This window comes from Xiphophorus hellerii, chromosome 1, assembly GCF_003331165.1.
Source record: "Xiphophorus hellerii strain 12219 chromosome 1, Xiphophorus_hellerii-4.1, whole genome shotgun sequence".
Lineage (NCBI taxonomy): Eukaryota > Metazoa > Chordata > Actinopteri > Cyprinodontiformes > Poeciliidae > Xiphophorus > Xiphophorus hellerii.
The window spans coordinates 29,098,788-29,125,007 of NC_045672.1; the positions used below are offsets into that span (position 1 = coordinate 29,098,788).

At 40.8% G+C, this 26,220-nt stretch overlaps 1 protein-coding gene and 1 long non-coding RNA gene across 4 annotated transcripts in view; one reads left to right on the plus strand and one right to left on the minus strand.

Moving 5' to 3' along the window:
• Window positions 1-1,599: 1,599 nt before the first annotated feature.
• nfatc2a (nuclear factor of activated T cells 2a) overlaps window positions 1,600-26,220 on the plus strand; it is a 29,635-nt gene continuing 5,014 nt past the window's right edge. Inside the window, exons 1-9 of one of the 3 annotated variants that reach the window (XM_032558732.1) lie at window positions 1,600-2,231; window positions 5,585-6,491; window positions 6,571-6,739; window positions 11,302-11,504; window positions 11,589-11,761; window positions 13,923-14,063; window positions 19,744-19,799; window positions 19,998-20,130; window positions 20,210-20,923. In XM_032558732.1, coding sequence (XP_032414623.1) covers window positions 2,174-2,231; window positions 5,585-6,491; window positions 6,571-6,739; window positions 11,302-11,504; window positions 11,589-11,761; window positions 13,923-14,063; window positions 19,744-19,799; window positions 19,998-20,130; window positions 20,210-20,923 — 2,554 coding nt within the window. In that variant the 5' untranslated portion in view covers window positions 1,600-2,173. Of the gene's footprint in view, window positions 2,232-4,393; window positions 4,768-5,584; window positions 6,492-6,570; window positions 6,740-11,301; window positions 11,505-11,588; window positions 11,762-13,922; window positions 14,064-19,743; window positions 19,800-19,997; window positions 20,131-20,209; window positions 20,924-26,220 lie in introns of those variants that run through there. The other 2 variants (XM_032558715.1, XM_032558723.1) reach the window with 2 other exon arrangements.
• On the minus strand, window positions 3,819-4,621 carry LOC116717392 (uncharacterized). Its single transcript, XR_004338735.1, has 2 exons — window positions 4,519-4,621; window positions 3,819-4,399 (listed from the first exon to the last, which is right to left on the minus strand). It is a non-coding gene; the product is annotated as an uncharacterized LOC116717392 (long non-coding RNA).

A 26,220-nucleotide genomic window follows, 5' to 3' on the forward strand; every position in this document is an offset into this window, starting at 1 on the left:
GTTTTCATATCAAACTTCCACTCATAGGATTTACAATCCTTGTTCCTCCTGGAGAAGTGAAACAGGGCAGAGTTTTGACCCAGACGGGTCTACCCCAATGAGCTGTTTTACAGTGACGGAAAATCCAACATGGGATGTCTGAAAAAGGAAAACCTCGACCGTCTGGACACTAGCAATTTTCCTTTTTCAAGCGACTGCCGTGATCATTTTACTCATTCATCATTTGAGTTGCATAAGTGCTCTATAACTGCGGAGGAGTTTCCATCTGGTAGACTCGGCTGCTGCGAGGTTCTCCCCAACATTTCGGGCTCCGGCCCCTGTGGTTTGCACGCTCACTGCTGCAGCCCTGTCCGGTGCACCGTCTTACGCAGGCTCCCCTCGCTCAGACTAACCCATGCCTCAGTCTGACACAGATCCTCTGATTGCTTCCTTCAGTTCGCACACTTCCTCACAGAAAAACCTGGGACTGAGAAAACAGACGTAAACTCAGGACCAGCCGCTGTGGTTAAGGCTGTGACAAAACAGATGCGGAGATTACTTCCAGTTCTGCTTGTGCGGCTGAGGCTGGGCTACACATGTTAGTGAGCCATTGTTTAGCTGCTTTTCTAGAATAGTCTGTTCTGGAAGCTGGATATAAAACTAAAGCCACATCAATGTGTGATAACCTTCCCATCAAAATAACAGAAACAAAACAAAAACAGAGCTGTTCATTTGTAGACACATGCAGTGCCTTGAAAAATGATTCAGATAGATAGATAGATAGATAGATAGATAGATAGATAGATAGATAGATAGATAGATAGATAGATAGATAGATAGATAGATAGATAGATAGATAGATAGATAAACATCAATAATGTTCTCTTGTGAACCCAAGGCCTTCAAAGAATAATAGTTGTATTTATACAAAGATATAAATCACACAAAGGTTCACTTTGTTTATTAATTAGGTGATTTATGAAAAAAAAAAGAATTTAGTTTGGGGTATCAAAGTAAAAGGGGTCTGAATACAATGTACACAATATTGCAGAGTTGTATTTGTAAACTTAGACTTAGACTTAGACTGACTTTATTGTCATTTTGCATGCACAGGGTGTATACAGAACGAAATTGTGTAATATTGTGTAACGTGTAATATTCCTTCATTTCAGAATAATGTGTTGCTCTGGATTCTATATACCTGATTAGGTGGAAAATGAAAAGAAATGTCACTTTAGGTGTGTTTGTTTGCAGCACTAAGGCAGCTACATTTCTTGTCAAATCGGGCAAAACCTCCAGTTCAATCGGAAATGCCTTCATTCCCATCGAAAGTCGGATTATACAACATTTTTTATGTGTCCTCTTCCTGGCTGGGGTCAGGTCTTGTTCAGGTTTTATTCCAGTCCAGTATTAAGATGATTTCCAACACGGTCATGGAAAAAAACCATAAGTTTTTCCTTGAATGGAAACAATCCAAAGCTTGTTGCTCAGGCGTTTTATTCAACATTTCAGTTCTGTTTGGACTTTTACATTCACAAAGGAAAAAAGAAAAAAAGAAAGAAGGAAAAGAACTCCTAAAACTTTGTGATGATTTTATATCGTACGTTCCGTAATCAAACTTCTTTTTTATTCTCTTTCCTTCAGTGTCCTGACAGTCATTTCTTCATCTCCTACAATGAGGTTCTTGTGTGCTACTGTCTGAGAGAAGCCGCAGAAATGCCTTGGCGCGGGAGCAGGAGACGTCATGGATTCCTGAGTGTGGGGCTTTGCAGGAAAGCCCTGAGTCTCGGACATGGACCGGCTCCAGGTTTCCATGGCAAACGCGCACAAACAGGAGGAAACACTGAGGGAATCCCGTTATTTTACAGCATGGGAGCATTATAAACACCCAGAGCGAGGAAGGAAGCCGCTCTCGATGCTTAAGTAATCCTCACAGAGCTCGAGGAAAGGGGGGGACCTCAGAGCAGAACCGCTACTGAAGCCGAAGCGGACGCACGCTCTTTGACTCTGAAAGGGAGTTTTGCGCCGCCTTAAGTTTTTAAACAATAAACGAAGATTTTTCTTTCTCTCCTCGCAACATCTAACCGAAGAACGTCTTCTGTGCTATGCTTTTTCAGGGAGAGTAATTTTTACTGCCTATATATACTTTTTTTTTTTTTTAGTATTGTTCCTTTTTTTCCGCTTTCTTCTCCAGATGTTTAGAGAGAATTGGAGGCTGGCGCAGTACCACATGATGAGGTCCATGGATCAAGGTACTGCTGAAGTGTTGTGATTATCTGGTAATCAATCAATTTGATTTTTTTTTTATTGTAAATGCAGCTTAGCATGACTGAAGTGATGAACTGGAACTTGTTTTGTATGGACGTTTTATGGCTCAAAGACAGATTTTCTGCTTTTAGCTAGCTTTGGAGATAAATTTCGCTTTTAATTGTTCTTGTTTTTGCACAAAATGCTTCGAAATAAACCAAAATCAATATAAATGAGAATATTAAATATGAGTATATTCATAGATAGGAGTTATTGCTGACAGAGCACATACCTCTGCAGCCATGGGTGTAAGGGGTGTAGCTGCGTGTTGTTGAGTCGTGCGTAAATCCGGGGATACCCCGAGGAGAACCCGAGATTCTCCTCTGTCAACAAGGAGCGTCTGACTACGAAATCCAATCCAAACGCAGACATTAATGTTTGGAAAAGTTATGAAACTGAAACGTTTTAAGCTTACGACTATATTTGTGGGTTGCAATACCCTTACAGATGGCTTTTTAGTTTTGCAACAGGTGAATGACACGCGATAAGCTCCGCTGATAGCCGCTACAACCCGTCAGACACCCGGGGGCAGCACCAGGCCGTGAGTCAAAAGGCGCAGATCTCTCCTCTGGTGACCAGAGGTGTTAATTCGCTTCCTGGTGTTCTGTGTCGAGCAGAGTTCAATCGTTCAACCTTTTCCCCACCAGCCAAGACTCTGCCTTGCGCATCTAGAAGATGTTTTATAACTCTATGCAGCAAAGGCATGGTGCGTTCAAGTACACCTTGCACATAATCAATTTAAAAATAGCTCTAAATGGTTTGATCGACTTATATTACCAAATCTCAACAAGGTCTCAATCAAGTTTTTTGACATTCTTGATCATTTTCAGGTAGTTTTACTGCTGTAGATTGGCTTAATTAAATAAAATCTGAAACATCAATCAGTTTTATGCTTTTAGAAAATCTTTTTAAAAAAATGCTTTTATCAGAAAACTCCCAATTAAGAAATCCTGTATACATATTAAATGAAAGCACATATAAATTGAGCAAGCCAATCTTTTTGTTGCATTTCTTTTTACTATGAAGATTTACGTGGCTCTATTTTTGGCACAGCTACCATGTCAACAAAGCTTAAGTTTTAGACATAAGACATAAGATATTTTTTCTTATGTCGTGAAAAAATATCACAACATAAGAAGTAAATCAGCAGATCACATTACATTTTCAGTAATATTCAGTGTTTATGTTTCAGGCACAAAATATATTAGGGTAGGTGTCCATTCTAAATCAATAAAGCAACACTAATGGCAACAATAGTTGCCCATGCTCAATTCTTTGTTTTAAAATGTTGCTTAAAGCAGTTTAGATTACAAACATATTAAGAGTTATTATGCAGTAATTCAAGTGTAATTGATTTTAAACAGTGGCCTGAATAGACAGTATAACCGCTGTTTTAGATATATTTGATCATTTAATAAAACTTAAAATCTCAAAGTGCTTCACATGAGAACCCATTGGTGTGGGGAGCCCATTCTGCCAGGGACCTATGAGTGCAGAAGCCCTCTGATAGAATACAAAGAGCTCTCTAAGTAAATAAAATACAATTTATTTGCACTAGAAAAAAATAGGAAGTCATATGTCAAAACTTTTGGGAATTTAGTTGGAAGCCAGGCAGCAGCATTTGGATTAAAATGTGAAGTTTTACTTCAACATGTGAGAAGTCCATTATATTAACCCAATAGTGGAGAAAAACAAAAGTATGAATAATTATTTCCAGCTTCCTGCTTGAGATAGTAGAGCTTAGTTTGGTAATATTTTTCAAGAATGAATCAGAGACTTGAAATGTACCGTTATAGTAAGATTAGAACAAGATATATATCACATATTATAGCCAAGAGTGTTACGTAAAATATGCTGAATATCATTCAGTTATATTTTATTATTTGAAACGATGTTTAATCACTTTTAAGGCGTTTTAATGTAGAGTCCCCCAATATCCGGCTTACTTTGAATGCACCATCTCTTTAAATGCTGCCGTAAATCACAGAATAGACGCGCATTTCGACGGGGAGGGGGACGTCGGCGCGACACAACACCTGTTTGCATTTTTGCTCTTTGCCGCTCGACGCATCTTCTGAGGCGGGGGTGGCGTGATGGGGGCCTCGGTGATGCACTGAAACTAAAAAAACCCCAAAAAAACTCACACTCTGTTGCTCAGTTCGTAAATAGACCCGCCTTCTTTCTGAAAATAACCGCGGAGAACTGAAACAGGAAACTTGTGCGCTGCTTCACCTTTTTCCAGCTCATCAGATGCGGGATTTGACGCTCAAACACCAAATTGGCATCGGCCGCGCACGTCCCTAGCTCTGCTCCCAGAGGAGTCGGTAGATCATTTTTAGAAAATCAGACAGATGACCTCCTTCTACGACGAAAAGGATCTGGAGGAAGACCTCAGTCGAGCCAATTGCCCTGATGAGGATTTGCAGTTTGAGTACTTGTTTGAATATGAGCCGCCTTGCAGCGACTTTGCAGGAGATCAAGGTTTGTCCGATGGTTTTTGTTGACCTGAGCTGACCTCTGCTTCTTCTGGGGTTGTTTTGCTTGTGGCTGATTACCATATGGCCTGTAAAGGTCTGTTCATTAGAATATAAAAATAAACCAGGAAGCAAATATGACACGCTTGTTGGTGATGTGGGATCAGATAAGAAGCCATGTGAGAGAAAATGCCAGAAAGTTCTCGTGCTTTCAGCTGATAAGTACATATTAATGTATTTAGTTTTTTGTTTAGTTGGAGAGGAAGAAATATTGTATTCTTTGGTTTTTCAGAAAATAGTCTGTTTTGGAAAATATATAATATTTGGAAAACATGTAATTACATCTTCCTCACTGCTCTCTTTTTTCTCCATCACTATAATCCCCTCATCACGCTTCCTGACATTTATTCACAAAGATTAAGTCTCAGCTGGTCAAATTTATTATTAGCAAGCAAAGTCTGAATACACACATTAAATTTATTAGTTACCGGATGGCATGAGGCAGGCGAGATATTACTCATTAAGGCAGCAACTAACAATTCTTTTAGGAACCGATCTGCATAATGTATATATTTTTTATACTTTTATATAATTTTGGATTAATTACTGCTCTGGGCGTGTTGTTCTTTGAGCAATTTACTTTTTATTGAGTCTGTAATATGATTAGTTGACAATTTCAAGAATTGATTCATCACCATAAATTGTTTCCACCCTATTGCACATTTTAATATTGCAGTTAAGATTAAGATTCAATAAATTGTACAGCTCTCATCTGATATTGGTTTCTGCTTGTACTTAATATCTTGTGATCCTTTTTTCTGCAGATGACCCTGGCCTTGCCTCTCACAAGGTCCTCCGTCCTGAATCTGAGCAGGTTTTCCCTTTGGATGAGCAGTACAGGATCAAGTCCTGCAACTCCCCTTACTCCAACCTCAACCCCGAAGTTCTCTCAGGGTACGAAAACCAGGAGGCCAGAAACTACCTGGACAACACCCGTCCACCAGGTCTGGCCCTGAGCCCCCGGATCGAGATCACCCCGTCCCGAGAGCACTACAGTCATGGCCGGGACTCGCTGCCGAACCAGCACCTGAACCTCAGCCCCAGACCCACCCTCACTGTGCCCGGCCATGAGAGCCTCGCCTACCGTGAGCCCCAGTGCCTGAGTCCCGCCAGCAGCAACTCCTCCACCAGCTGGCACTCTGAGAGCTACTCGCCCTGGGCGTCCCCCTGTGTTTCACCCAGTAGCGGCCCAAATCCAGCAGATCTCTGCCCCCGCATGCAGAACATCCACACCTGCTCCCCACGCACCTCCCCGGGTACCTCCCCTCACACCAGCCTCGGAGAAGACGGCGGCCTGGGAGCACGCTCGCCCTCGCCCCGACCGCGCTCCACCTCCCCGCAGGGCAAGCGCACCTACGAAATGTACCGGAATCCGGGGCTGATACCTGGGCAGCGGTCCCGCAGTCCGTCCCCTCACAGCGGCCAGGAGAACCCCAACACGGGAGCTCATTTCGCACACGTTGTTGAGGGCGTGAATGGATTTGGCAGCAGTCAGCCAGGCATGGTGCCCACCAAAATAGTCAAGACCTCCAACCAACTTTACGCTTTAATCCCAGAGAATCACGGAGACGGGAACTACTGTGATCAGGACATTAAAACCAAACCTGCTGCAGAGCCTTTCTATGTTATCCCATCAATCTGGCCCAAGCCGCTGGTTCCCAATATCTGCAGGTAAGTTGGTGAAAAACCAGGAACTTTTGAATCTCATGTCTTTCAACATGAATAACTAATCATCTTTGTCCATTTGCAGCCTCCCATTGACCACAGCCCCACCACTGGAGTGGCCCCTTCCCAGTCGCACAGACCAGTATGAGCTCCACATTGAGGTGCAGCCCAAGCCTCACCACAGGGCTCACTATGAGACGGAGGGAAGCAGGGGCGCAGTTAAAGCCCCCACAGGAGGACATCCAGTGGTGCAGGTATGTCCCAAAGCTTGAATACACCAATACAACTCCAATAAGCAGAAAATATTCATAGTGAAAGTTTTTGTTTTATTTTTATTTTGCTTTATGTAGTGCTCTTACTTGAAGTAAAAGGACAATTATTTTTTTGATTTTTATTTCAGATTCAACCTGTAATTTAAAAATCAGTTCTTTGAGCAAAGCCTTATCATGGAGACCAAGGAACACATCAGACTAGTCAGGGAGAAAGTTTACACCAGGGTTAGGTTTTTAGGCGCAGGTGTTCAACTCCAGTCCTGGAGGGCCACTGCCCTGCAACTTTTAGATGTGCCTCTGCTGCACCACCCCTCAATAGAATAATTAGGTCATTAGCAAGGCTCTGGAGAACTGAACTACACAGGAAGGAGGTAATTAAGCCATTTCATTCCAGTGTTTTGTACCTGTGGCACATCTAAACCCTGCAGGACAGCGACCCTTGAGGGCTGGAGTTTGACACCCCTGTTTTAAGGCAATATCCCAAGCTTTGAACATCTTGTATATCGCTATTAATTCTTCCGTCTCAAAGTGTAAACCAATGCAGACATACCAAGACATTGGGTGTGTCCAAATTCAAGGCCTTTTGTTAACCTCAAAGACCAGGAATTTGAAATTTGACTGTCTGGCCTTCAGATTTATTCTTGCCCCTACCCCAGTGTATGTCCTGTTGCCTAGCAACATCGGCGGTGCTAAATACAAGGTGGTAAAAATGGAGCTTGAAATCTTGCTGAGTGTTTTTATGGCTGGTTTAATCTTTTTAATTATAGAGGCAATATTATGTATTTTCCAGACACATAGTCCCATTTTGTAGCACAATCAAGTACCATCAAGTTACCTCCAGTTCTTATAATAATGCTGTATACATCAAACATAACTTAAACCAAATTTGACTTTGCAAGGTAACACTTTGAAATTGGCTTCTGTCTCTTTAAGAAGCTTCGACTTTTATAGACGCTCTTCAACTTTTTCCATTTGTTGAGAAGAAGTTTGTATGATAAGCTCAGCAGATTCGCAGTTCAACCAGGTGTTTGCAACTTGCTGCTGCCACTAGTCTGGAGGAGCTGAGTGAGGATGGGCTGCTCTGTAGGACAGAAGTTCGGCTTGGGGACTGCAGCTCAGAGGAGAGGCTTTGTGGAAGTGGGCGGAGCTTTGTGAGAGCAAGCGTGGAACCTCCTCCCCAAAATGGTTGCCATGGGAGACTCGAAAATTTCTCAAACATGCATCAAAGAATCAAAGCAACACTCCCTATTTATTTTTAACGAAGGGATAATTTTACATAATACTCCCTGCAACCTTTAGTAAAATCAATGAATTAAAATATTATTTAAAAAAATTAATATTAAATAACACATCTATAAAAATGACAAAAATCTGAGAGCAGAATGGCGTTAAGCTTTTCTTTTTTGTCTCGCTATACGTTAGTATATTTTAATCTTTACTCCTCGCCTGTGCTATCTCCTGCTTCGTCCGCTATTTTTACAAGAACAAAAATCTACCATTCGGCCCTCAATGCATCTTGGGATAGGGTGGGCAGCAAAGGACACACCAGACCCAACCTTCAGGTCTGTGTGTTTGTGGAGGACCCTTCAAATTTGGAAAACCATCCTCGCCCTGGCATAACGAGTCTCAAATTTGACCGTCGACCTGAATTTGTACACAACATTGGCAACCTAAACTGGCAGCCTGGACAAGGAGAGCATTTATCGGAGAAGAAGCCAAGAGACTCATGGTCTCTCTGGAAGAGCTGTAGAGGTCCATCCCAGGAGGAAGAGTTTGTTGACTTTACCTTCATTAGTCATGCACTCCACAAGGTTGGCCACCATGCAAGAGTGGCACGATTGTTGAATTGTTGAAAGAAAGCCATAAAAGTTTCTGTTCCCTGCAGTTTACCATTAGTAGAGGATACAGCAAACATGTGGAAGAAGGTGTTCTGTTCCGATGTGAGTAAAATTAAACTTAACGACCTGTGCAGGAAAATTACCAGTGCACGTCACCTTGAACACATGAGCTCCAACATTAAACATGGTGGCACTATTATGCTGTGATAATGCCTGTATTCATCAGGAAAGAGTTCAAAGGAGGTTCACCTTCCAGAAGGATAATTATCCCAAAACCTACAGCCAGAGCTGAAATGCAATGACCTAGAACAAAGCTTATTTATGTGTTAAACTGGCCTAGTCAAAGACCAGACCAGAAATCTTATTGTTTACAGTTGTTTTTTATTCAGTCTGACTAAGCTTGAGCTATTTTAAATGAAGAACAGGTAAAAGTTTCAGTCTGTAAATGTTGAAAGCTGGTAGAGACATAAACTCAAAGATGTGCTGCTCAACGCAGCTAGAGGGTTCTACCAAGTGTCAGGTCAGGAGGGCTGAGTATAACTGCAAAAAAATTAAAATCTTTCCCTCCTCTTTGCGGCTATGTGTTACTCCTTGGTCTAAAATCTAAAAGAATCAACTGAAGTTTGTGTTTCTAACCTGCCAAATTGTGAACAAATTTAAAGGAGTTTAATCTTCTTTTCCAAGTTGCACGACTCTTTAATTCAGTGTGTTGTTACTTCCTACTTCATGATGTTGTGTGTGTTTGTGTGTTTATTGAAATATATGAGCAATGTGCGACTCAGGCAGCGTTGCTGTGACAACTCGTTATGCATCAGTGTTGCCCAGCTGTATGAAAACACAAGATGCCATTTCTCACTTCCTTAAACAAATCATAGATGGACGCTCTAACCTCAGATACACAGTATGACACATAGTAACCAACTCAGGACAACCCTCAAGACTGAACCAAGAGTCTGTGTTTCTCACTGACCTGAATTCTCTTCTTTTTTCTACTTTCCAGCCTAAAATAGCTGTCTGTGTTGCATCCTCGTCTCATGGTTTTAACCACACCCACAGATCTGTGTTTATGTAGTTCTGAGTTCCTCTTTCACACTGTTTCGTTTACTGTGCAGCTCTTGTATTAGGAAGCAAAGTTGAGGTACTGGAAAGCTGTCAAGGCATGAGAAAATAAAAAAAAGAAGAAAAAATACAGAAATGGTTCCTGTCGTTAGGGTAATTGCAGTTCAAGAGGAAAGAAAAAGTTTTCTTAATGTCGGTCACGGTCCTAATGCTGAAAGAAAACACAAATTGGTTGTGGCACAGTTTCAGCCGGCCGTAGTGGCCATAAATAGTTTCAGCTTCCTTCTTCTTCGCGTTACTGTGGCAACTTTTCTATACTGTTTTGCTCCTTTTCCATTTTCTGCCCAGTCCCTGAAGAACTCGCCTGAGGTCAGAGCTGCCAGGTTTGCCAGAACAGCCGGACCTGGCTATCCGTGGCCGTACACTTTGCCTAAACTTTCCTTTACCTCTCTTCCACTCCCTCTGCTGCCTTTTTCTCTGAGCAGTCCACTTTACTTTTCCTCCACTCGCTCGCTGCCGTGACTCACTGCTCCTGTCGCTGCCATGCCAACCGGCCGACTCCTCACGCCTTCCTTGGTGTTTGCAGTTCACTCCTGCACGCCGTGTTGTGTGTCCACCTGGAGATGGAGGGAATGCGTGCTTTCACGTTGCCATAGTTTCTGCAGACACTGAACCCCTCTTTGAAGTTTCATGGTTACAACCACCAGAGCAAATGGTAGCTTGGAGAGATTGTTTCTAAAGTTAAGAGAACTTGAAATAAAACTTTTCTTTTAGGTTTGATGAAATCTTTCTTGTACGTCAGCTTTGCTTCAACATTTAGAATCTAGTTCACTCATTCATTCTGCAGCAAGGGTCATGCTCTATGCAGTTTGCACAAAAACAGCGTTCTGATGCAAGTTCACACCTTGTGGTTTTTGCAGGTTTCCTCAAAAAATACTCATGTTAAAAGTAGCATCTTTGTCAGTACAGTGTTATCTACTTTACCAAGTCTGCAAGTTAGGCATGATTATGATCTTGTTACATCTGCTATCCAGTGTAAATAACTTGAATGTAAGGTTGGAGTCAAAGTACACATGCAAGTATAATTTCTTGCTATTCTTAAATTTTAATAAGCATCACAACATGAATAATTTAGGTAAAAGAACAAGTAGTGATCAGGTACAGATTAAATGCATTGATTAACAAATCCCTAATTAGAGTTAAAACCTTTGTAAAGGCATGAATTATAGCAGCCTAACACAATGCAATAACCTCAGATCAGTTTAAAAGAGTTGAAAGCCGTCACCTCATACCAAATGTTAAGCATGGTGGTCGATGGATGGTTGTTTGAGCTTGTTCTGCAGTGACAGGACTTCGAAGTCTCACAACTATTAAGCAAATCATAAAATACCATGTATAGGGAATTATCCAGTAAATTGTGAGGCCATCTGACAACTGCAGTTTGATGCAAAATTGGTAATCAAGAAGTCACTAATATCAAACATGACAACAGATCTGCTTCTCTTTATTGAAAAAGGCTTGCTATCTAATCATAAGAGGGAAAAGAACAATCAAGCCCAGATGTTTTCTTGTTACTGTTAAGTTTCATCAGTTAACAGAAGAAGGGGCAATGATTCAGTGCTGACTGTGTGTGTTTTGTGTCTGTAGTTGCACGGCTACAGAGGCAAAGATCCAGTTGGCCTCCAGATTTTTATTGGTACCGCAGATGAGCGCATCCTGAAGCCTCACGCCTTTTATCAAGTTCACCGGATCACCGGCAAGACGGTCACCACCAACAGCTACGAGAGGATCATCAACGGCACCAAAGTCCTGGAGATCCCATTGGAGCCAAAGAACAACATGAAAGCCATGTGAGATGAACCCAACAATATCGGTATAAAAATGCCTCCCCCAGGTTGGCTCACAATGCCGTTGTTTCATTTTTCCTCCCACAGAATCGACTGCGCTGGCATCCTGAAGCTCAGGAACGCCGACATCGAGCTGAGGAAAGGCGAGACGGATGTCGGTCGGAAAAACACCCGGGTCCGACTTGTGTTTCGCGTGCACATATTTCAGCCTGGAGGTCAGGACGTCTGTCTGCAAGTGGCCTCGCATCCCATCGAGTGTTGTAAGTTATCAATAAATGTATTATTTATACTTTTCATGGGTTTTCTGCTGGTTATTAAAACCTGCCCAGTGAGGTATAGCTAAAACTTAAAGTAAACCTCATCACCTACATTCAGATGAAGTTGGAGTGGGGCTGATAGCCCAGAATCCTGAGAGTAAAACGCCTCTTTATGCAACCAGGGCTTCCATCCAGCTGGTGGTGGCTGCAGGTACCTGTTTGTATTTACTCAGTTCTGAAGTTTGTGTTTGGGTACATTAATGCATGTGTACACAGAGTTATTAAGGTCCTGGATGTAATCTCAACTCAAACAAAAGGTCCCCTTATCCACCTTTGATCAACAACTTGTCAGGTGTGATGAACTGCCTGCGATATGCTTCTGTTACTGACAAAAGTCATGACTCAAAAATCTCTTTGCACTGCTTGCGTTTCATTTTGTGGAACAATTTTTGCAATACTGTGATTGCTGCAAAACAGATGAAGAGTGATGGAGCTACATGAGTCTCTATTGTGCCGGCAGATAAACACACTGAGTCAGAGCAAGCCTGCCCATGTCATCTTCTTTGTTTTTTTTGTAACATTGTAAGGGGAACAAATTTATTCAAAGATCACATGGTTGTCACTAAATACAACTTCCTTTAAAGAGTATCACGTTTCGCTACGTAACCATGTAATAAAGTCTGAATGGACTTTTCGGATACTGTGGGTTTAAAAATTGTGTAATGATGTAAGAAAAAAATCCAAAAAACTTTTATTGTAGTTTTTCTTCTGTTGAAGCTATACTATTTTTGATTTAAATGTGTGGCTGGTCTCAGTGTAGTGCTGGAAGATGAAACCCTGCTTCACCTCACAAGCATTTTGAAATAATTGAATAAAAAAAAAAAAACATTGCCACCACCATGTTTTACAACAGTTGTGGGGTTTGTTTAGTGATGTTCAGTGTTATTTTTGCTGCATATTAACTTTTTGTCAACTTCTTCTTTGTACCTGTGTTCATTGAGATTGCTTGTAGCTTCTTTGCAGATTTTGATTTTTTGCTAAATAATGTAAGGAAAATCCAACTACAGCCACTGAGTCTTTTTATATCAGATTAATCAAGTACTCTATAAGTGATAGTGACACAAACAAAATGTACTACTTCAGAGTATTAGCTTGGGGAACGGGCCTTTTCAACTTTTAACATTTGTTTTTCATTTAAGCTGAACAGAATATTTTTTACATTAACTGTAGAAATAGTTTTAAGAAGATTTATTTTTTTCCACAACAAGACTGTATCAGAGCTTAAATATAAAGAATATAAAGTTTCTAAACTAGAAGCTAGAGCTAGTTAATAGCTGCTGCTTATCTAGCTGTACCTAAGCTAGCCCTAACTAAGTTAGCTATAGCTAGCTTACATTTATCAGACTTACAAACAAAATACACTTCTGCAGATTATTAGCTTATGGTTTTTTGGGTTTTTTTTTTAGATTTGTATCTTTTTCATTTGAGTTGTACAAACTATTTGTGACATTAACTGTACAAATAGTGTTAAAAGGATTTATTTTTCCTCACTGGGTAACCATGACTGTTAGAGGTTCAATATAAAGAATATAAAGTTAGGCAAGTTTTTTTGTGCAGCATGTTTAGACTTTTTAAAAAGACTTATCAGACTTTCTTTAGCCCCTTCCTATAAAACAGTTAAACATCTAAACTGTTAACCTCTAAGCTGTAGTGACTCCTCTTAATAAGCAGCACAAGTTGTGATTTGACTCATTTAAATTGCCAACAGTAACAGTGATGGCTTTGATTATTGAATGACTCAGCATAATCTCTTTATTGTAAACCGCCACCACTTCTGGGGAAATCTGTAGTTGTCCCCTAGTTAGAGACCAGCATTGAACATGTTAAAATACTGTCATTCAGATCACTATATAAAGAGTATTTTAATCAATAGTTGATGCTTGGATTAGATTGTAATGCACTGCATATTAGTGTGGTCAAAATTAATATAATAAAAACGCTTTGTTCAGATGTGCTCTCATGTTTGATCTGTCCACAGACATAAATGATATTTAATATGCAATCATATAAATCAGAGAAGCAAAGGAAATCCTCCCACTGGAGAAAGTGACTGTAGTGGAAAGGCAGTAAAAGTTCCACACCACCCCTCTGTGTGTCCCTGCAGCTCAGCGTTCTGCACACGAGCTTCCCATGGTGGAGAAGCAGGATATGGACAGCTGCTCCGTCCTGGGCGGCCAGCAGATGATCCTGACTGGGCAGAACTTCAGCTCCGACTCAAAGGTCATCTTCCTGGAGAAGAGTCACGGTGAGTGTCCGAGAACACCAGCTCCATGGAGGAGTCTGTAAAATGTTTACGGCCCCTCTCTGTGCTAGTTACACAACGTTGTGTCACAGTAACGCCGCAACCAGCAAGCATAATTAATGAGTCATTGTGTTTGTGCAATAAGTTCCTCGCTGTTGCCTTTCTTTTCATACTCGTCGTTGTGTAAAGGATAACATCAGTTATTTGCATGATCAAGAGGATGATGCTGCAGCCTCACTTCCTATTACCCTTCAATGACTTCCATGATATCTTATCACTCAAAGGGGCCTTTTGTTGCACGGTTCATGATTCTGTGTCATGTACAGTACAACCCTCCATGTACATTTTTGATAAAAAGGATTTCAGTTGTTTTTTATGAGCAGCGAAGATCAGTTGTAACGTCATTGTTCCCTTTACTCTAACAAGCACCAGTATATGGTTTGAACTTTGTTTAGAATTACGTTTCCTTGTTTCTGCTTGCATTGCTCTGGGCTGTATCTCTATTTAGCACAGTCTGTTTACCTCTAGGTGACGATAGAACAATTTGCAGGTCTGAACAGGAGTTTACATACATTGATCATTGTTTGATTGTCAAATTAATATTGGGTATTTTTTACAATATATTTGACATGTTCTTGTTTAAAAGGGCATAATATTCTATGGTTTTAGTTGTAAATCAAATAAGAATTTGATGAGCAGGTTTAAATTAATCTTGGATTTATTCCAGACTCTCTCAAACCTAAACCCTACCCAAGCAAGTTGCACTTTGTAAACTTGTTGTGCCCATAATCAAGCTTTTGAAAAAGTCCTGGCTCAAAAGCTAAGAATAAGGAGAACTGATAGTTTATTGAAATTATGTTGTCTAGTGATGTAATTCTGTATAGCTTCCAAGGAAACTATTTTACCCAGAAAGAAATCCAAGAAACATCTTCCAATCAGAAGCTCCTCCACTGGAAATCAATTGGATGAATGACGAATAGACTGACATGTCACGTGTACACATTCATTCATTTTGTTGACTATGCTTAACACATTTAAAATTTTTGTAACAAACCAAAATGATTTGAGAGGACTCTGATATCCAGTCAAAGTGATACCAGTAGCTTGTCAAAAGGGATGCAGTTTAGTTGCAACTTCTTAATGGAAAGCGAACCAAAATGTCAGGTGGGTGTCAAGTTAATATGACATCCATGCTCATGATAAGTCTACATATACTTGTGATTGTATTTTTGATTATTTTAGTTTATCAGATTGCTGTGGCATGTTTTTTTTTTACATCCAGTAACTTTTCAGCAAACCTTATGTCCTAGTTACTATTTTTTCTCTTGTCTGGGAATCCCTTCTGCTGTTTTGCAAGACTCCACAGAAATTGTGAGAGGAAATCAGAAGAGAAAGCTTACAGAGAGGGATTGCCTTTGTTTTTGGAGACTTTCTCTATGACACAAAGTTCTGAACAAGTCCAGCTGTGAAATCCTTCTGAATGAGTGACAGCTGCATCTGGCTGGAGCTCCCCTGACTCTTGTCTTTGGACGGAGAGAGCTTTATTTGGGAAATAACTGCATCCCGAGCCAAACCAAAGCAACTCAGTCTCTTTCTCCAGGTCCATCAGCCCTCCTCCCATCAGAGGTAATTGTTAGTGGAGGAGGGAAGAATCGGGGTCTCCCTTAGAGAAGAACTGCAACAGAACTCAAACAATTCCCAAAGCCAACAGAGCAGTAGGGTCATCACATTTTGCAGAAGAAATGGAGAAAGTTTCTCATGAAAAAAAATAATAAGACCAAGAAAAGAAAGTTGGCAGTGTGTGTGGAATCCCCCTCTCTTGCTGACTCATTTAATCCATGTGTTTTCAATCTGTAGCTTGAGGGTTTCCCACCTAAACCTGCAACACTTCTGTGTGTTTGCACTCAAATGCACCACTTGTTTTATAGATTAAATCTCCTGTGTAAAATCAACTGTTACTACATTAAAGCCTGCGATTTTTCTTTTTTGCTAGCTAACATTAGCAGCAAACAGACATATCTTCTTCAGTCATATTCCTGAATGAGTGTGTTTCAGATGACCTACAAATTCTGCTTCTAAGTGTGCTGGTTGGTGGGACAGGAAGTGGTTTCATCTATATTTTATCTACAAGCACAAGCTGCATCTTCAAGCTGACGTTTAACCAAAACAATATGCAGGTTTTAATGGAGGATTTTATTTATTAAGGGAAAAGAAAACGCTTTCCAAACCAACTTGGTCCTCTGTGGAAAAAGTAATTGTCCCATAAACTTAAAAACTGGTTGTCCCACCCCTGCAAGCAGCAACTACCATCAAATCTTTGCAAAAAAACTGGCAATTAGTCTCAGTGTGGAGCAATTTTGGCCAATTTTTCCCTGCAGAATAGTTTTAATTTGACCACATCAGTGGGTTTTACAGCATCAATGATTTTTTTGATGCTGAAAAACCTTAATTTTGTTTTTTTGAGTTGTTTGGAGGTGGATTTGCTGGTGGGCTTTAGATCCTTTCCAGCTGCGTAAGATTGAGCTTTAGGTCACAGACTGATGGCCAGGCTCTTCCTTCCCAAACTATTGCCACCATTTTTGATTCCTGGAATGACGTTCTGATAGTTTTATGGAAGACATAAATTCTACTTTAATCTCAACAGTCCACAGACTGCCATTTAGATCATCTAGATCAGGGGTGTCAAACTCAAATACACAGTGGGCCAAAATTTTAAATTGAACAAAGCCGCGGGCCAAGGTTGAACAAATGAATCTTTTAATATGGACCCAAACAAGTTTTCATTTAACAATAATTTATTTTTTGCTCATTTTGCGACACACTGATCTACTCTGATGCGGCCAAGCCAGATACCTGGCATCTTTTCTTGGATGCCAGTTCATCAATGTCGGGGCTCAGGGTTTGAGCTGAGGAAACCTTCATTATCGAACAAAGGTGTTCGTCAGTCAGACGTCTCCTGTGAGACATTTTCGTCATCTTCACTGAGGAGAAAAGTTGCTCACATACATATGTAAACAGATATTCTGTCTCCCACCTGTCCAGAAAAGTTCTATTTTCTGTCTTTCTTTTAGCCATTTTTTGGTAGGGTAACACAGTGACAGCTGTAGTTTGAGGTCGCAGTGTGGTTTGGGGGAGAGGCACGGGGATGCGGGGTGCGCCGGGGCTTTCACCGAAGGAGTGCGCAAGAAGACGGATCACCACCTTCCTAATACATCCATGTCCGCTACCATAAGTGCTACTGACACAGAGGAGGATGCGTGTCTGCCTCTGTCCTGATTGACGCACCAAAAAAACAGCAGAGCATTATGGGATTTGTAGTATAAGCGGTGAATGCGGCGTCACAGCATTACCACCTTATAATACCGGCGGGCCGGCTCTAATATTAATTTGAAATTGCCTCGCGGGCCAAATATAATTACACTGCGGGCCAAATTTGGCCCGCGGGCCAGAGTTTGACACCTATGATCTAGATTATTTTTAGGAAATGTGTTTCTTTTTAGTCAGCCGTGGTTTTTACTTCAGACCTCCCACAAGGATGTTATTGTTGCTTCACGTTTAATGTTAAACATCTAACGTGAGTTTAGTCGTTTGGATTATTTTGACCTCACCTAGTTAATTTGGCAAACCAACCAACCCTGGGGAGGAACACCACTGTTATATACAGTGGTGTGAAAAAGTGTTTGCCCCCTTCCTCATTTCCTGTTTTTCTGCATGTTTGTCACACTTAAGTGTTTCAGAACATCAAACCAATTTAAAAAATAGTCAAGGACAACACAAGTAAACACAAAATGCAATTTGTAAATGAAGGTGTTTAGTATTAAAGGAGAAAATAAATCCAAACCATCATGGCCCTGTGTGAAAAAGTGATTGCCCCCTACACCTAATAACTGGTTGGGCCACCTTTAGCAGCAACAACTGCAACCAAGCGTTTGGGATTACTTGCAATGAGTCTTTTACAGCGTTCTGGAGGAATTTTGGCCCACTCATCTTTGCAGAATTGTTCTAATTCAGTTACATTACAGGGTTTTCGAGCATGAACAGCCTTTTTAAGGTCATACCACAACATCTCAATAGGATTCAGGTCAGGACTTTGGCTAGGCCACTCCAAAGTCTTCATTTTGTTTTTCTTCAGCCATTCAGTGGTGGACTTGCTGGTGTGTTTAGGATCATTGTCCTGCTGCAGAACCCAAGTTCGTTTCAGCTTGAGTTCACGAACAGATGGTCGGACATTCTCCTTCAGGATCCTTTGGTAGACAGCAGAATTCATAGTTCCATTTATCACAGCAAGTCTTCCAGGTCCTGACGCAGCAAAACAGCCCCAGACCATCACACTACCACCACCATATTTTACTGTTGGTATAATGTTCTTTTTCTGAAATGCAGTGTTCCTTTTATGCCAGACGTAATGGGACACACACCTTCCAAAGAGTTCCACTTTTGTCTCATCGGTCCACAGAATATTTTCCCAAAAGACTTGGGGATCATCAAGATGTGTTTTGGAAAAATTGAGACGAGCTCTAATGTTTTTTTTGCTCAGCAGTGGTTTTCTTCTCGGAACTCTGCCATGCAGGCCATTTTTGCCCAGTCTTTTTCTGATGGTGGAGGCATGGACGCTGACCTTAACTGAGGCAAGTGAGGCCTGCAGTTCTTTGGACGTTGTTGTGGGGTCTTTTGTGACCTCTTGGATGAGTCGTCGCTGCGCTCTTGGGGTGATTTTGGGCGGCCGGCCACTCCTGGGAAGGTTCACCACTGTTCCATGTCTTCGCCATTTGTGGATAATGGCTCTCACTGTGGTTCGCTGGATTCCCAAAGCTTTGGAAATGGCTTTATAACCCTTTCCAGACTGATAGATCTTAATTACTGTCTTTCTCAATTGTTCCTGAATTTCTTTGAATCTCGGCATGATGTGTGGCTTTTAAGGATCTTTTGGTGGACTTTACTGTGTCAGGCAGCTCTTATTTAAGTAATGTCTTGATTGAAAACAGGTGTGGCAATAATCAGGCCTGGGTGTGGCTAGAGAAATTGAACTCGGGTGTTAAAAACCACAGTTATAATCTATTTTAACGAGGGGGGCAATCACTTTTTCACACAGGGCCATGATGGTTTGGATTTTTTTTCTCCTTTAATACTAAACACCTTCATTTACAAATTGCATTTTGTGTTTACTTGTGTTGTCCTTGACTATTTTTTAAATTGGTTTGATGTTCCGAAACACTTAAGTGTGACAAACATGCAGAAAAACAGGAAATGAGGAAGGGGGCAAACACTTTTTCACACCACTGTATTTTGTTAATTTGTTGGTAATTCACTGTTGTCCACTGGAGTCCCCAAAGCATGGAAAGAACTTTGTAATCATTTCCAGACTGAAAAATGTCAATGGAATTGTCTTGAATTTTCATAGATTAAGGCATAAAGTGTTTTCAAAAATGTGTCATTTAACGACATAACGAGAAGGGGAAGACCTTTTTTTTTTTCAAATGTGGCCATGTCAGTTTTGATATCTTTGTCAAACTGAATTTTTTTGTGTGTTTACTTGGTTATTTGTTACTTATGTGTAATATTGGCTTGATCTGGAACATTTAAATGTGATCAAAGAGGCAAATGTTTTTTTCCCACCACTGTAGAACTGCTTCTCAGAAAACAAACCTCACAAACTCTCTTTTTACTTTCTCTTCTGTTCCAGATGGCCAGCAACTCTGGGAAATGGAAGCAACGGTGGACAAAGACAAGAGCCAACCTGTACGTATTAAACATCTGTTAAATAAATAATTCTTCCACCTATGGGACATTTTCTGTTGGAGCTCAGCTTAAATATGTTTGGCATTTAAAGGGATAGTTCACAATTTATGAACCATCTGGATTAATGCTAAAGAAAGAGACCAATAGACTCTTTAACCGTTGGTAAAACATTAACCGTATTTAAAAATTATTTTGCAGAGCATGCTGTTTGTGGAAGTGCCATCTTACCATGATACATCCATATGCCAACCTGTCAAAGTGAACTTCTACGTTATTAACGGCAAACGGAAGCGCAGTCAACCTCAGCATTTCACCTTCAACCCACTGACATGTAAGGATCTGGGGCTTTGGGTTCTTTTCTTGTTTTGAAGACATTTCATTGTCTCATTTGTTTTTCCTTTATCTTTCAGCTCCTGCCATAAAGACAGAACCTCTAGATGAATATGAAGCACAAAATATGAGCTTTGGTATTCCTCAGATCTTGGGCTTATCGCCTCAATCCTATTACCACAACCCTCGCGGCATCCTTCACCCAGACAATGGCCTAATGTCCGGCATGGCTTCCTGTCAGCGCTTCAGCCCCAACCTTCCAAACCAAGACGCGCGTTTCCAGCAGCAAAGCCCGGCTATTGTCTACTCTCGAGGTGGGAAGAGCCTCAGTAGCAGCCCAGGCACGTGGCACTCCGGCGGGGTCATACCTGACCCCCACCGGTCAGTGCTGGTCCACACAGGCTCACCAGCTCAGTCTGTAGGTCCCATCAGTTCAGGCCAGCACCCATCTATCATCCAGTTCTCCCCTACCAACCACCACCTGCTCAGGGCTGGAGACGCGGAGACTCTCCCTCCTCCTCAGCCTGATAACCAGCAGATACTTTTCTGCGATGACTACCCTCCGCAGGCTGGATCCCACTCACCTGGACACCCCCAAGCCCAGGCAGCGGTGACCCACCAGCAGCCATGTCCCACCGTCATCCAGCAGCAGCAGCAGCCGTTTGGGCAGAAGGAGCCCCAAAAGGTCCGGGTGTCGCCCGGGACACAGCCGATGGAGGTTACCGAAGAAGAACAGAGGAGGGTGACGGTCAAGGAGGAGAACTTGGACCAGGCCTACCTAGATGATGGTGAGTGTAAGTTATTGCTTTTACGCTCCCTGTAGGGCTGCACGATGCTGATAGAAAAACAAAGTGTGTCATGTCTGTTGATATCATTAATTATTGATTAGTTTTTTGTTTTAAATATTTAAAATACTACAAATCTGGTGGTGTGACCTTTCCTGTGTCATCCAGTTTTCCATGCTGTTGTTTATTTTTAAGCAGTTATAAGACGCGGTGGCAAAACCTTAAACTCCTGCTGCACCAGTTACGCAACAAGTTGTTGCTAGGTAACCAAAGAGTGAGTGAGTTAGTTGATGCCACCCATCTAGCTTAGCTGGCTGTGAGAGGTTGAGCAGCTTTAATCTGCCTACATCCCCCAGAATGCTGTGCGGCTCTGAATCAGAATTCAGTGAAATTATTGAACATTTTATTGATATTGATTATGATGCACATTGTTATAGATTGATTGTCCAGCCTTTTGCTCCCTGTGAGTGTTGTAATGAGTAGCTCAAGTGAAATGATGCAGGCGGACAAAGCCACTGAAAGAAATGGATGATAAGAACCAGAAGCGGCGATATGAGTTCTCTTAAGAACAATTCAAGGATATTTACAGTGTCTGTGCCATCTGTCGCTCCGATCTGTGCTCCATAGTATCCTCTGAACAAAGCCAAAAAAAAACAAAAAACTGTTAAACCAATCCATCCAAAGTGGAAATAATGGCTGGTTTGAGTCATATGTTTATACTTGCTCTTGTCAACCCTGTTTCCCTCTGACTGAATTAATGTCTGGCCACATCCAGCAGCAGGCAGAAGGTGGAGCCTTTCCTTGTTTTGGTGTTAAAGGTTCATTATCTTTGAAAGTAAAGTGACAGGCTCTGAAAAGCAGCACACCATCTACTTTATCACTCAGTTGAGATGGAAAGTGTTTTAACAGGATTTAGGTTTTTCATCTACCACATATTAATCTCAGGCAAAATGAGAAACCACAGCAGATAGATCAGCGTAGGATTATAAAACAATATCTAATGCTTTAAACATTCAATTCAACATCAAAGATACTTTATTAATCTAATAGGGAAATTAAATGTTGCAACTCAATTTTCCATTAAAGAGCTGTTGTACATTCTGATGGCTGTGGACAGGAAGTATCTCCTGTAGCAGTCTGTGTTACATTGATTGTAAATAGGCATCTGACTGAAGACACTGGTTTTGCAAAACAGCCTCGTGAAAAGGATGCTTAGGGTTGTTGAAGCATGTTCTGCATGGTTACATAAGAAGAGCTGCAAAAGTCTTAAGTAAAACTTGACAGCAGACTGGCAATATTGTTGTATTCAGAAAAAAGAAGTTTAAAATACTCCTCTCTGCAGTTTGCTACAAGCCGTGTAGATTCTGTCACAAATGAGCAGGAGGAGGTGCTCTGGAAAGATGCAAGAGGGGAAACACCAATGACAAATTAGTTGAGGAAGAATGATGGAATTATACAAAAGGCAATCAAGGAAGAAAACCAGTTAAAGACAGTTAAAGAGCTACTATGGAATGGTTTAGATCAAATCGAATTAAGCTCTAGACCTAAATCTAATTTTTTGGCAAGACTTGAAAACTCCCCATTCTTTACAAATCTTGCAATTTTGTAAAGAAACGTTTGTATCTAAATATATAAAACTGACATAATAAAAAACACGGTTTGTTTCTATGATGTATTAAATCAGGAAGCTGAGTCAATCACACTTTCCAGATGTTTACTTTTTGAAACTATTTAACATTTTTGTCCCCCCTGAAATTATATTTTCTTGTTGTCCACAAATAATTCTGACGTTTGCTTTTATTGATGTTTGTGGATGCTAAGTGCTAAAATATATTTAAGTAACACTTTTCGTTTTTGGTTGCCATCCTCCACTGATCACTCTGCTGGTTGCACTGGTTCACCTGACACCAACACACATCAGGGCAGGAAATGTGCTTTTATTTTATTTTTCTAGCCAAAGACTGAGCCATTGGGAGAAAAAAAGTGTCACTCTGCTGACCGCCTGGACATGTTGACACTGTTATGAAGTGAAAAACAACTTCCATGGCAACCATTGTCAAACAGTGGAACGTGCTGCCTGGGAGAACTGGGGAAAGCCTCCCTGTTTGTTATAGTTGGCCCGGATTTCTCCTTGGCCTTACGCCCCTCTGTCCTGTGGGGGAGCCCACCAGAGAATTAGCTTTTTTTCCGACCACAGGATTCTGCCAATCTGGCACAAGAAATTCTTATTTGCAGCTGCTGCCCTCTCAAAATCCAGGCCGTTCCCTGTAAGATAGCGGGGAGGGCGGAGGGTGGTTTGCAGGAAAAGGGAAGGAGCTGTGTGTATTTGTGTGTTTCAGTGGAAAAAATGAAACAGCATTAAAAAAAAATGAAAAAAAGCCAGCAGTGGAATTTGTATTTTTTGGATGGGGCTTGCAGGGCTTTCCTCCACAGTAAACAGCAACAGAACTGTGAGCCTGTGAATTAACAAGGAGTTGGAGAAACAGTAAAACTGGGTCTCCCCTTTGATCCTTCCATCTAATTTTCCAAAGCCTCAATTCCTTCCGTTTGACTAAATTCAAAAAACATTTACACCTGTCCTGGAGAACTCTGGAAAACTACTTGTGAAAACAGCAGCCATAATCAGCAGGGCAAATAAAAATTAAACACATCAACGTCACATTGGTACTGATCACAGCAATATACTCATACAAAGATTACGCTGTGTAATTAAGTATGACACAGGGAAATAATTAATAAACAAGCTTGCTGAAACATGTTTAATACTTTTTTAAAATTATTTTTGAGTCATTCTTCAGATTTTTTGTTGTTTTCATATGTTTGTAATGGATTCAATTGTGTGGGCCGTTCGTTGCAGCTGCTATATTTTCTAGCTCTGAAACCTGCTCAGAATTTCCTTGGCTTCGTTTGGGATAATTGTCTTGTTAAAAAAACTAATCCCGGGACATTTCTTTATCTCCAGTCTGCCAGAACCATGTGCTAAAACACAGACGCATACCATGATGACTCCTGTACTGTATGCTGGTGTAGGGGGGTTGTAAGAATTTTTCTTCTGAAAAAATAATAAACCAAACCTATAAACCCAGTATTTCATGGGTTTATCATGGGGTCTACTGCTAGCCTTAAAAATGTATTTTCTTCAGGAGTGGAGTCTTGCGCAGTTAGCATGTAGAGCTAAAGTGATGTACTCTCTTTTGCTCTTGACCAACTTTTCTGATTAATCTTTTCACTTTTCTGTCAAAAACCTGGAGAGAAGCACCTGATTATGACTATGATTATTGCTGCTCTGGATTTCCATATTATTGCCCAAATGAAATACTAAGATGTTTATGCATAGGTCAGTAACCACTGCCATCAATTTTTTTGTCTTATATCAATTTCTACTAATAGGGTTTAGATTTACTTCCTACATGCAGACTCATTTAATCTGTTTTCATGGCTCTCTCTTATGTTATTTTGTTCAAGTGTTTCACTTTGTGACTTAAATCTTGATTTTCTGACTAATTTGGTTTCATTTTGTGTGAATTTAATGTCAATAGGCCCATTAGAAATCTATTTACTGAAAATACTTGTCTTCCTCACAGTAGGATGACAGTATATAGGCGCAGTCATCCAGTAGCAGCTGGATGGCTGCGCCTTATCTCTCTAACAGGCTGATTTTCATCAACCTGTGCTGTCAGTGCTGCTTTAATGAGAAAGATAAGAGGGACTTCCCAATATCAAAAACAATAATCAGGAAAATCCCCTTCTGTTTGGCCAGAAGGTATCAAGTTTTGATCCTAGAACCATCAAAGACGTTTTCACCAAAGTGAAATTGTCAACATTGCTCATCAAGACAAGTGTCACAGCCTTTAGTCATTTTAGAAAGAGAAAAAAAGAAAGCAGAGATGCCACATCCTGGTATCGTCACAATACTGTGGTTGAGAAACTGTCACATCTCCTTTGAGCCTGATTGTGACTCGTAAGTGTTAAAAAGTTTGGTTTTTTGTTCTGAACCCCAGTTTCTGCCACTCAGAGGGTGTTTTACCTGCAGCCCCCGCGTCGGTTCCCATCCCTTCAGCTGCTTCGCAGAACAGACCACATGGTTAGCAGCATTTGTTACAATTGGTCACCAAAATAAAACATTTAGAAGCCTGACTTCTCTTTACATTATTAATTCAAGGATGTCTGGCATTGCCAAGAAAAAAATGGGATAACTGACAGGTTGCAAAGGCTGGGAGTGACAGGTTTAGTGGGGGTGGAATAAAGCCAGGAGGCAGTGGAGCAGGTGAAATCGTTCCAGCAAGTGGAGATCAGGGCAGAAAGATAAAGCACACAGCAACAGTCCGGCGGGCCGACATTAGTCTCACCTCACTTCCGTCCCATTTGGAAGGTTTTCTCAGCTACAAATCACAGTCGGACTTAGATTGGTGACAATCTCACCAACCGGTGCACACATGCTTTCAGGCATCCTGTGAATTAGTTTTCATAGCTTTTCTTCTTGCTGTGAGAAGTTATTTTCTTCTAAGACTTTGCTATTGATGTTGCAGCTGGGCTAGCTGTTGATTCTGTGGATGAAAATGGCAAAATTGTTGCATTTCATCCAGTTTTGTTCCATTTGGTTTTGATCTTGCTGCAAAATTATGACCTCAAATTAAAGAAGTAAGAATATAGCAGTTAAAACAATAAAATTAATTACATTTTCCACTTTAACAGAGCTCCTTCCTGCTGCGTCCTAGATGCACAAAGTTGCCGTTATCACAGATCATTCCTCCCAGTAGCTGTAAAGCTTTATAACCATGAGTCTTAATGACTCTGCTGTTATTTGCATGTCCCTCTTCTTGTAAATAGTCTGTTATGATGTGCACATATATACATGCACATTTTTCTTTCTCTAAATGCACCTGCTCAATACTTCGAATCTGAGTATGTAATTTTTAATAACTGCACAGTATAATTTTTTTGATGTTGTAAATGTGTCCTTACTGTACAGTCTCTTAATTTTGTATACATTTTACCTTTTGTGTGAATATGCATGCTCCCACTTCTTCAACGCCTTCGTTTTGTGGGACGATAAAGAATATTTTCATTCTTCTATTAAGACATTAAATATACTGTAACTCTTTTAATAGCTAAGATTATTTTAGATCTATTCAATCTAGTTTATTTATATGGTGACAGTTTGCAACAAGTGTTCAACAAGACAGGAAGGTTGTTGAATGTCAGTTGATCACCTTATGAGGTTTTATTTCTGATAGAAAATATTTGAAAAATAAAGAATCAAATTAAGTTGCTACTGCTGAGAGCTAAAGAAAAGCGCGGCTTAT